The sequence below is a fragment of the Anarrhichthys ocellatus genome, unplaced genomic scaffold (genome assembly GCF_004355925.1).
Source record: "Anarrhichthys ocellatus isolate YVR2014 unplaced genomic scaffold, GSC_Weel_1.0 scaffold30, whole genome shotgun sequence".
In the NCBI taxonomy this organism is placed as follows: Eukaryota; Metazoa; Chordata; class Actinopteri; order Perciformes; family Anarhichadidae; genus Anarrhichthys; species Anarrhichthys ocellatus.
This window is the reverse complement of record NW_022280060.1, coordinates 4,809,380-4,821,681: the sequence shown is the minus strand read 5'-3', so window position 1 is coordinate 4,821,681 and position 12,302 is coordinate 4,809,380. Positions and strand designations below refer to the sequence as shown.

Below are 12,302 nucleotides of genomic sequence, written 5' to 3'. Positions count from 1 at the left end.
ACGGTTGGTGGGAACAGATTTCAAAATATAAAATCATCAGTGCTAAAAGGAATAATGTGATTTTTTTTAAAAGAAGGTTGAGGATGTTCACATACTTTGATGTAAAATGGCTTGACTGGCCTGCAGAGAGTCTGATCTCAACCCCACCAACCACCTTCTAAGATGACTTAGAAGGCTGCCTGAGAGCCTGAGGCCTTATCAGCAAACATCAGGGGCCGACGAGAAAAGCCTTCAGAGAAGAGTGGACACTGGTGAGCCAATGGTTTTGGGATAAGGTGTAATGTTCTCGTGTCCACATACTTTTGGAAATATTAATTTAGCTATCCATCCTGCTATTATGTTGGCTAAAACTCTTTCTTTTTAACTTCTTTATATTTCTGTTTCACACAAATGCACACTCTAGCTACAGTGTATAACGTCGAACGTCTATTTGGCATTATTCTGTTTTTATTTATCCTTCTTTTTAATGTAAAAAAAAAAACAAGCCACTGAACTCTCATTTATTTACAATGAAAACACTTTATTTCATGTTGTAAGTATCATTTGATTGAAAATAAACAGACCAGTAAAAAGGAAACAATACAGTTTTGAAATTCATATCATACTCCTTGTGATATACCTTCAGTTTGAACCAGCGCAGATAATTATTGAATGGCTTTTTTAATCAAGAGTCCTTCCCGTAAATCACGAGGTAATCGTCATCCGTTATTACACGTTCTATTCAATGTTTACAGTAAATAGTAACACAAAAAATCACAAGTCTACAGTAGAGTCTTGCCATACTGGCATGGCGGGCGGTTTAAGCTAAACTATCGAAGCGTCACTTGCATGCACGGTTTATTGTCTACATAGCCTGGGTGAAAAGAGAGCGTTACAGGACATCAAAAGCACTGAGAGGAAAACAGAAAAATCTTCTCTAAAGACTGCGCAACTTTGTTCAATAACAACGGTCTATGTTAAAAGCTTTGCATTACACAATGTTACAGAGGTCATCCGTCAGTGTGTGCTCCTAGGACATACAAAATAGGCAGCTATTAGAAAGCACGTGGCACATATAACAGCTAAGAACTCTTGGAGTGATATAAGAGTAATAATAATAATAATAATAATAATAATACAGTAATAGGTGCAATCTCCCCTCGATGTGTCTCTTTCCAATCTGTGTTACAACGTATTTAACATACAATTACATTTGAATGATGAATTAACTGTACATGGCATTTCAATAACACTATTTAACAGATAACCCACGTCGATGAGTCTGAATAAATAGAGTAGAAAATAAGCTGATTGTTCATTTTGCTCATTCTCAGACAGAGCGTCCGGTTTTCAATCCACTTCCAGTTTAGAATCTACCAGTTTGAAGTATTTGCGTGCCGTTGTAGATGTTCACACACAGACACGTCCAAATATACACTAACAAACAGAGGAATACGTTGACAAAGGACACTGTTTTAGTTCTTGGAGTGAGTATGCCTTTGTTTCTTTGAACTCAGTGAGAATGTGTAGCTCGCCTGAGATTTTATTTTAACCTTGTGAAGGAGAAAACATGGTTTTCAATTATTAATGATTCATGCAGCGCTCACAAGAGTGCTGTCAAAGTATTTAGCCCAACCTTCCATCCATCTTCCTTTACTCTCTCTCTCACTCTCCATTATTTTCACTCTCAGCGACAACATCAATTAATCCAAACTCTCTGTGAGAACGAGGCAAAACTAAATCTAGAATGATTCTCAGCGTTTGTCTTCTCTCGTCCACGCTAGACATGAAAAATAATATGAAAGCTCTCAGCTGTAATCCATCCTTTTCTGCTTGTCATCAGCGTGGCTCTGAGACAAGAGCATTGAATTATCAATAAGCAATGAGCAGGCTGATCATTAAGTATAATCTGAGGATGGACAAGGAAATGAAATGCCTTCAGACCAACAAGACCAAGCTAGATGTTTCAGTATCATAATTTGAAAAATGACAGAAGTGTGCCATGCTCTTAAAAATATGTTTAAAAAAATTCTGGTGACTGGTTTGAGTCCCGTGATGTGTTTGTTTTACCCCTTGCACCGACGGGCCACGGATTTCAGACATGGTTTATCCTGGGAAACAAGACAGCAGCTCTCCCACTGGTCCTTTTTCTAAACGCAGGTTTTGTTGAGGTCAACTTTCACCGGCAGCGGCCCCGCCTCCTGGCTCTCCTCCGATTCTTTCATGGTCACAGCGATCACAGGACTCAGGTGGTACGGGTTGACTTTGTGGACATTATCCAGAAACTCTTTATCTCCGTTGATACTCAGCTGAAAGAAAACAAGTGATAATAGTGAGCAAGTTCACCTACAACACTTCCCCAATCATTATTTGTACTTAGAGTGCTCTGCAAAATATGCTGAGTCACCAATTAATTTATGTGTGGAACTTAAAGGGGACATGTAATCATTTTCAGGTTCATACTTTTTTACTAGAACATGTTTACATGCTTTAATGTTCAAAAACCTGTATTCACCCTCTGTCATAAACGCTCCGTTTTAGTGCCTGTCTCTTTAAGGCCCCCTCTCGAAAAAGCCCTGTGTGCTCTGATCGGCTTGCGAGAACAATACGGTGCACCTTTGCAACGGTAGTTCTCAATCCGTGGGTAAAGATACTCAGATGGAAGCCGGTTTACTCTAATGAGCCAAAGGTGACACACAGGAAGGGGAGTTTTCTGATCTAGGCAGCCCACAAAAAACTGACTGGGTTGTTAATTAAAACTTTGTGGTTTGGTAAACACTCTAATTGAAGAAGTGCATGCACACAAGCACTGAAAAGGTGAGTTTTCATGACATGTCCCCTTTAAGCGTGTGAAGTGATTGCTTCCCTCACTCGTGCATGTGTATACATTGGTTGTGGATGCTTTTCGGTGTGCGTACCTGCGTCTTGATGTGCTGCTCTGGTGCGGTGACGAGGCTGGCACAGCTGAGCCACAACATGACCATGATGGACAGGAAGAGACACGCCGCTAAAATCCACCGCGGAAGGCCTGAACGTCTGCAGAACGAGAGTTATGGGATGAAACTGAAGATGGATAGAAATACTGAGAAACTTAACATGAAGGCGCCAACAAATATAACTAGCCTGAATTTGCATGTTATAAATGTTGCAATCCCCAACTACTTTAAATCCCTTCTCCAAGCATATATATATATATATATATAATAATCACAAGTGTGAGAATAATAGAATCAGATGCGTGTGATGGATTAGCTAAATTTAAGTCTCTGCAAGTTGATTTTCATGCTGACAATAAACTGGAAGTCAGACAAAGAAGCCTGCTATTTGCTTAAGAAATGATTGTCAGCAATATAAAGTATATTTTATGGGGGGGGGGGGGGGACATTAGTTCTCTCATTTTAAGTCGTTAAGTCGTCAGCAGGGCAACTCAAGCTCCAGCTCACCTCGACATGCAGCCGAGGAAGTCGTGCTCAGCTGTGGGGTCGTCTGTGTGCTGGGCGGGGTGCTTCCCTTTGCCTCCTGCTTTGGATGCTCCCCTCTCACCATGTCCCCTCACACCTGCCATACAGTTCATAAAATAGTTGAATGCTAATGAGTGAATTTTGCAGCAATATATGCATGTGCTGCTATACATAGATAAATGTGTGTGTGTGTGTGTGTGTGTGTGTGTGTGTGTGTGTGTGTTCTCACCATGGGGTCTCTGGGTGTGAGAGTGGACCTGAGGCCAAGGTTTGTCCGCCACGTTGGATCGAGGAGCCTGCAGCTCAGGCAGAGAGTACTCCATATCTGGTTGGCTCTGAGGAGAAAAAAGCAAAATCATAAGCATCCTTTGGATCGAGTCAGGCTCGCTGTTTCTCCTTGTTTTCGGCATTTATGCTAAGCTAGGCTAATATGTCGCCTTCAGACATAATTGGGGTCAAACCTTGATTCTCGAGAAGTCAAGCTGTTCCTTTAACATCACATTATTGTTGAAAAAAAAACACACATTTGATTAAAAGATTGACATTGATTAATATTAAGTTCTAATATATATAGTAGATTTAAATGCAACACCCAGCTGATAGTCATCTCATGTTACAGGAAGAACAATATCAAACCCAGACAAGTTGACTTTATGTAAAGCATTACTTGATAATTAGTTGGACATTGAACTTGGACACTTCAAATAACGTGAAAAACCCAAAATGCTGTTTTTGTTGGCTCTGTTCCACAGAAGGGTCAGAGGTCAGGATTGGCCAAACGTCTCCAGCCCTTGAGCTGGAACAGTGTTAGGCTTGTTCTCAGCCTGAAGCGTCACAGATCATGGTGAGGTGGCCAAGTTATAACAAAGAAAATAAAAGTATGTTGACGGCTATAAACATCAGCTGAAGGGAATTAAAAGGTCGGCTGCTGCAGTTTGTAAACGCCCTTCTTGTCTCTCTCGTCAATCTAAGCACAAGCAAGATGATTCATAATAATTTGAGCATTTAGAATGTTGCATAACTTAACTAACATCCTTCGTATACGTTGGAAGGTCTCTCACAGTATCTTTCTCACTCACCCAAACCAGTTCAGTAAAACCCTCAAAAGGAAATGTCTTTTAAAAGAACTGCTACACACAGCCTGCTGTCAGTGTTTGCGCTGTTGTGGGTTTCATTATGTTCTAAGTGTTTCTGGTTTCCCCTGGAGAACTCATTAAAAGAGGATTTTGGATCCCCACTGTTGACCCTCCCTCCGCTTGTAACAATACTACTGCTGGCCTCAGCAGCAACAAAACACATGCATACACACACACACACACACACACACCCGCGCGCGCGCGCGTATTTTAAGGAGTACAGTATATCCCACTGCAGTAGCATCAACCTCCCAGTATTTATCGATCCTGACATTAAGTGGATCAATGAACTCTGAAATCTCTTGCTGTGTCATGCACTACAATGTCAAACCAGCTGAAAATCATTCACTGTTTCATTCATTCTCATTACTTTACTTAGGAAATTATTTATCTGCTTTCTCCGGAATGATTCCAATCACTTGTCCAGAATAACAAAGCCACATACTGCAGTCGGCCGTGGAGACGTGGCTGGTTAGTTTGCTTCCCAAAGCCCTAACAATCCTTCAATCCTTCAATCCTTCTGTTGAAAACGTTATTTCACAACCGGGTTTATTACCCCTAGCGAGCAATGCTTTCTGACAGGGTGCATTGAAACCAGATGCAGCGGCAGTGTGAAGGTTTGGGGAGACTTGAGGGGAATGATTCTCATTGGCTGCAGACTGAAGAGCCCCAACCATCAGAATGAGCGGAGCCTGATCTGCATCTGTCATGCATTATGAGAGAGGGAATGCAAAAAGGTGCTCTGGCTTACAGAAAGAGTGAGGGAAGACAAAGAAAGAAAGAAAGAAAGAAAGAAAGAAAGAATGAAATGTCCCCTTTAATTTGGAGGCCTTAAATCTTAATCTCTGTTATTACAGCGCCCCCATCTGGTCAATTAAGACTTTTTATACTTCCATTTGGTGTGTCGTATCATAGTAGACAAAAAGTGTATAGAAATAACAAAAACAATAACAAAGGGTTAAAGGGTTTAGCACCTCAGCATGAAAGACAAGTACTTCAGGATTAAAAGACAAGTCTGGTGATATTCCGTATTTCTCTTTTTGTTAAAACATCTCATGAAAATACCAAAACCCACAATAAATGTATCCTACTAGTATCAAAGTATCAAGTATCAAAATCCTGGTATAGCTTCTTCCTCCATTGTTGTCCAAACCAAATGACATCTTCCTTCAATTATAAAAGTGTATACTGAAGTTCCTACTGAAGACAATAGACACGGTAGGTAGATCAAACATAGACCATAATAAATAGACCATAATACCATAAATCATGACTGTGCTTCACATAGTGTTTGTAATGTTCGTGCTTAAGTCACTTTAAGTCTCCTGTGCCTGGATGATTAAGCGTAGATGAGAAAGAACACTGACTTCCTTTTTCAGTGTAGCATCATAAGTCAAAGTCACGCTTCCTTCAAACACTGTTATTTCACCGGGTCTCTCCATCCTGAACGGGGCTTATTTTATTCATTCGGGCAGAATGACGAATGCAATTGCCAAGAAGAAATGGGGTAAGGACTTCTCTCTTTGTATTCAGCCGTACACCGAGTTCAATTTGTTCGGCAGTGCCAGCCTGCTAACGGAACCACAGCTCAGTTGGAGGAAGTCTTTAATCGACTCTCTTTTGTCCCAAACACTCTCACTCTGTCTGCCTATCATGCGCTGATTTGTCAAAATAACACAGGCGGTGGTGAGAAGGAAATGACTGAGGTAAAGGGCTGTGTTTTACCAATATTTCCTCAAAATTACAAGTTTTCTTTATTTTCTTTTTCCTTCCCTCTGAGACAAACCCCAGTGGTGACCTAAATATGACTTACTCCACCCATATAATCTGAACTAACTGCTGCCACTAATGTTTGTTTATGATGCACACAACTAGTCATTCTCACAACTTGAGGTCACACAAAGTTGGATATATAAAGACAGCCAGCTCCTTTATGGATATCCTGTCGCTCAATTTAGCTGGACTTTTTCTGTTGTCTCAACGCTCGGAAAGTCAATCTGTCAACTTGGTGGCGGTTTGCCAGCTGCCCACTAAACACAGGCCTGGTAGTCTTCTCACAACCCCGTGGAGCCTGGCTTCCCCTCGCCGCTTCAGCCTGCATGTCACTTCCATAAAGAGCAAACATCCATCACTACGTCCGAAAGAAATGTTGGTGATTTCATATTCTGTGGCTGCCGCATCTCTATCTGAGATGGTGCCTCAGAGAGCCCAGTAGGCAGACAGCTTCTTAATACCTAATAGTGAATCTCATTATATAAAGGACTCCTCTGTTATACAGTAGCTCGTCTGTATTGGTTACGGTGCATAAATACTCTCATTTCCTACTGAGCTCTTTCATTACGGAGCTAAAACTGCCATCAAACGGGAAAACCCCCGACAGAGATGCAGGTTTCTGACCAGTTTTTGGAGGACATGGTTAGATAGACTGGTGGTTCGACAGACCAACTCTTATTATAGCTTTAATGTATAGGTGGTTTACTGCATCCACCTTAGCAATATGTTCAAGTTCAACAAGAGAGCTTTATTCTGCAATGGCTGCAAAAACATCCAGATTTTCCATTTCAATAATAGAAAATGTAAATAAATGTGAGATCTGCATCTGGATCAAGCTCTGCATGAAAGTAAACATGAAATGACTCAAATAAGTAGCGAAAAAGCCCTGCAGCTCAAATCCTTGATCCAGACCAAAAAATGATTACTGGCCAAGCTTTCAACCACTTTCACAATTTCTTATTCAATAAACAGACAAACCCACGGGGCCTAAATATAACCTCCTTTGGTGGGGGGTGCTCATGAACAGTGGGCCTGTCAGCTCAATTCACTTCGTCTTTTTCAAATTCCAGAAACAACTCCTGAATATTTATCTGTCACAAACAGAGCTTTACTCTTCAGTGCAGTCCACTCTCTTCTAAATCTAGCGGTTGACGTTCCGTCCTGAGTCGAGCTCACCACAGCTAGCCCTGCCGGTTATCAAATATGCATGGTTGCTGAGGGAAGTGACATAATATGGAAGGACATTTATAAACAATTAAAAGCGCTGAAAAAATGGTTGCAGCTCTCTGGATTCAGCCACCTTGTCCCCACCCCGCTGTGTGCCCTTGCTCACTCAACCTTCACAGATGCACTGACTCCAAAATGGGCTGCGAGTTGTTTTGGCAGTGACCCAAGCTCTACGGCACCGCATAGCCGAGAGGATATATTTCTTTATCTTAACAGGAAGCAGAGGTTAGCTCAACTAATAATATATAAAGGTCTACTGGCTTGCTTTTAACCTCCAGCTAAAAACATGCGACAGGAAAAAGCTTTGTCGACATCAATCTTGTAATTTTCCACCATCTTGACTCATGAGCCATAATATAGTGCATGAGGACAGTTGATTTATGGAGATTTTAGGATTCATTTGTCTGTGTCTTTTGCAGCGAAGCACTTAAAGGTCTAAATCTGTTAAAAGTGCAGATATTCAGAATTTATTTTTGCTGTTCTGCAGCTTCATTTTAGAAATGTTGAATATTTGCTACAACGTGTGACTCTTAATTTAACATAGACAAAGAAACACACATATTCACACATTCACAGTGTAAACATGGTGTATCGTGTTTCTCTTTGCATTTGTTCACTGACACTGATAGGATAGGATATTTTCTGGATTTTTTTGTGAATGAAGATTAGATCAGTGTAGGTTGAGTTTTTTCCAAAGGAAGCATTGCTGCTCACCGCAAACACATAGTGTTTAATCTAATAATCATCAACGAAAACTGTTGCTGCCAGAAACCCCAAAACACATCATGTGTAGCACATGTGTAGACTTTTAGGAGCTGGGTTTAGGTTAAAACACCATCACATTATATAAGATGTCAACAGAGTGCAGACAATGTGCGATTACATGAATCATTATCCTCATTTTGCGGAATATAACTTGAACCATTTATCTATAAACCTAGCATGGACAAGATAAATGCTTTTTGTGAAGCAAAATAATAATCACTGCTAAAACACTTGACTGGGTCTTACCTGAAAAACCACAACCTTGCCATCATCAGCCTGCAGGTAGAAGGTCCAGGTGGAGGAGATGAAGCTCTGGGCAGAGCTGACGATGTCGTTGCACCAACTGGAAACGGCCTCCATCACAGAGGCGGGCTTAGGGCGGAGAGTCATGGCCCTGAGCTGCGGAAGAGAGCGCAAGATACTCTAATACAAGGAGATTTATTTGTGTGTGTGTGTGTGTGCTTCGGTATACTGTATGTGCACGTACTGATATTAACATTCAGACATCCTAAGTCACTTTGGCTCTTATAGCTGTATTAGCATTTTTCCTCACCTTCCTCCTCTTGAGCTCAGGTTCAGAGGGTTGACTGGCACAGCCGGTGCAGCAGGCCTCCTGCTCCAGCAGCTTAATATATGCCTCCTGGCAGGCTGGGGAGAGAGAGGGAGAGAGAGAAGAAGAAGAAGAAGAAGAAGCATGATGAAAAGGTGGTCGAGAGTGCAAAAAAGAGAAAGACAGAAGCACAAAAGCGAGTGGGCACATGGAGCACTGCAGTCAGCTGGGTGGACGATAAGAAGAAATAAAACAGGTACAGGCTGTTTATGTGGGAAGAAAGAGAAAGATACAAGGGAGATGTAACTGTTGGCGACCGCGGAGACGATACTCTCCACGTCGCCGTGATAAAAAATGGGGGGCAACGGGGCATCCGCTGTCTGGACGGTAAATCACCTCATTGATTTCCAATACAGCAGTTCAAACAGGGCGAATAGCCTCAAACAGCCAGGAAATAACCACCGATTCTGCCAGCTTTCCGGAAACAGAGCAAATATTTAGCAGAGCTGCTGTGTTGGTAAAAAAGAGTATGTACCGATACCAATATTGGATATCGGTCCAAAATACTGACTCACATAGTTGGATTGGGTATCGGTGACAATGGGGCCGATCTATTCAATTCAATTCTATATACATTACATTGGAATTTTAATTCCTGTTCAAGTTTTGACCAATTTGTTGCTGCATTAAAAAAGTGAATTTGTTGCTGGTGGACCTTTAATTATGTTTTAATAATAGATATGGTGCCTTTTAAAGAATGATCCCACTCACTTCCACACAGTGAGGCATTGACACAAAATATACATTTTCTCAAAAAGCATTGAGGCCTCGGCAGCTTCAACTCTGGCCTCGGCCTGCTCTGTAAGACCATGCGGACTCAATCAAACAGACAGTCCAACAGACAGACTGACACACTGACTCACCTCCCTGACACTCCTCCCTGCTGGCATTGAAGCCGGCATTGCCATTGACAAACTGGCAAATGGAGTAGAGGCGACAGCCGCGGTGACAGGCATTCATTATGGAGTCCTACCAGCCAGACGGAGAGAAGAGAGGGAGACGCAAAATTATAGATGTCTCCCGCACTCTTGGATAAACTCTAAGATATACGCTTGTTAGAAAACATGATGTATTGTGGCATCTCCAGATGACACAGTGCAGCTGTTGAATAATAGCATGTCATAAACAGTTGATAAGAGGGAAAGGTAGTGAGAAAGGAAGATGCACATTACTGTACTTCCCCTTGTCATAATGCATTCATTCTCGGGTTGACAGAGGGGAACAGCACCCTCTGGTGACCTCTCTGGGAACAAAGAGTGTCCCTGACCGAGGATTTTTTGTTTTTTACAGCCTTGAGCTTGACATCATCTTCACTGCGTGTCCCTGTTTATTCTCAGAGGGGTGTTTATCTTAAACCATGAAACGTTGCCTCCTAGTTTGGAGGCGACGGCTTATTCAACATCTCTGTAGTTACTGAACCAGGTCTGTTGGCCTTAAACTCGACATACTGCCACAAATACGCACGCTCAAGTGGCTCGTTTTGAATCACAACCTCCAAAGCAGGCGACTGTGAACCGCTTTGCAGCTCTGCTCCTGCTGCCCTGCAGGATGCCTGAACCACACCTGAAGGCAGCAGAGAAGGGGGAGGGGGGGGGGGGGGGGGGACATCCGACACTGGAAATCTCTAAAGGATCTAAACCACAGAAACTCTTGGTGAGATTCACAGCCATCATCTCCCACCCTGTCCAGTCCGGCATCGTAAGCAGAAAGATGCTGTGGTATCTGTCAATAAAGGATCATTGTTTCATGGCTCACAATAGTCTCACTGATCCTCCACAGCCCGCGCTACACCTTCCCTGCATGGCCCATCTTTAATTGCGTATTACGGAATGATCAATTATTGTCGCAATTCAATGCAAGAGCATCTCGAGATGAGCTGACTGGACGCAGGTCACTTCTCGGACGAGTCTGGAAGGTGCAGAAGAAAATGAGCTGCATCCATCTTTCGGCCTAATTGTGCGCCGTAGCATCCGAGAAGATGCAGCGAAAAATCGGAGCGAGCGTGTCATTACGCACGGACATAAACACATTCCCTTTATATATTTCATATGAATACGGAGGGGTTTTTTTTCGATACCGAGCACAGTGTGTTCGTCTGTATGTCGGTGCAGGCGCTGAAATGTCGGACAGCAGGAGGTTTCAGCTCGTTGCTGATAATGCGCTTTCTGCAGAGGCAGCCTATACGCTACGGCACACAGGAATAACTTACTTTAGCGGGGCTTTTGTTTTTGATGGTGAGCTGGCATTGCCTTTTGCAGTAATTGATGTCGCCCAGTTGGTTGTCGAACAGATCCGAAGACGCCGCCGCGAGTCCGGCGAGAAGCACCGAGATCATGGCCGAGAAGCCGCACATCGTGCCGCCGAGCCGCAGCATCTCAAACCCTGGAGAGGAGGAGCGGAGAGTCGAACCTCAAGCAGCACTGAGCTCCTTTTGTGGCGGCGCTGCTGCTGCGGATGCTGCTGCTGCTGCTGCTGCCTCGGCCCGGGTCCTGTCTGCTGCTCCGCTGATCCGCTCCTGCTCGTGGCGTCACGCGCATCATCATCATCACCACGCACAAGCTGCCCCCCCCACCCCTAAACACACACACACACACACACACACACATACACAACCTGCAGAGCTGCCTTCACTGCAGTGCACAATGTGGCGAGGTTGACATTCATAAAAAATGTGTCTGATAGTAGAAAAGGACCAAGCTGCGGGTGGCAGATGTCCTGCAGGGCGGACAGATGGACTGTCTGTTGAAGTATTGACAGTTCATACATAATCAATGTCACAATTATCGGTTGAATGTTAATATCCTGCTGGAACACATGAGAGCTACAACACATTTCAGCTGAGGAGTGATTCCCTGGAAAATCAACAACTGATAAAAAAACTAATTTTGTCCTTGTATAAGTGCTTAAATATTAATACACATGTAACTTGATGATGATTATGAATGTTGTTAACATTGTATGGATATTATACAGCGTGTACCTTAAAATAGTTATCAGATCTTTTGTATACAGATGATCTATGTAGCATCATGTATTTGTGAAATAGAGTAGAAGTAGTGATGTGATGTAGTGGGGCAAATGTACAAGTATAAAATGGTGATACTCAAGTAAAGTGCAAGTACCTTAAAATTGCTCTACTGTAATCTACTAAGTGCAGTACTTGAGTAAATATATTTAGCTATCTCCATCTCTTTATTACATGATATTTCCAGAAAAGGGTGTTATTTTCATATGGCGAATATTAGTCTTATACTACATATATATACACACATATATATATATATATACACACATATACATATATATATACACACATATACATATATATATACACATATACATATATATATA

At 42.4% G+C, this 12,302-nt stretch overlaps 1 protein-coding gene across 1 annotated transcript; it reads right to left on the bottom strand.

Moving 5' to 3' along the window:
* Positions 1 to 486: 486 nt before the first annotated feature.
* On the bottom strand, positions 487 to 11,485 carry tmem59l (transmembrane protein 59-like). The gene is made up of 8 exons (XM_031864351.1): positions 11,161 to 11,485; positions 9,815 to 9,920; positions 8,895 to 8,989; positions 8,588 to 8,740; positions 3,670 to 3,775; positions 3,423 to 3,537; positions 2,898 to 3,015; positions 487 to 2,288 (listed from the first exon to the last, which is right to left on the bottom strand). Exons 1-8 carry the CDS (start codon positions 11,323 to 11,325, stop codon positions 2,130 to 2,132), a joined length of 1,017 nt encoding a protein of 338 aa, XP_031720211.1. The 5' UTR covers positions 11,326 to 11,485; the 3' UTR covers positions 487 to 2,129.
* Between the last annotated feature and the right edge of the window lie 817 nt (positions 11,486 to 12,302).

Excerpts from the sequence above, each read along its gene's own strand:
- tmem59l (XM_031864351.1), bottom strand. The coding sequence starts at position 11,325 with ATGCTGCGGCTCGGCGGCACGATGTGCGGCTTCTCGGCCATGATCTCG. Across the intron at positions 8,741-8,894 it reads CTGAGCTCAAGAGGAGGAAG|CTCAGGGCCATGACTCTCCG; the intron begins GTGAGGAAAAAT and ends TCTCTTCCGCAG. Across the intron at positions 3,016-3,422 it reads TTCCTCGGCTGCATGTCGAG|ACGTTCAGGCCTTCCGCGGT; the intron begins GTGAGCTGGAGC and ends CTCGTTCTGCAG.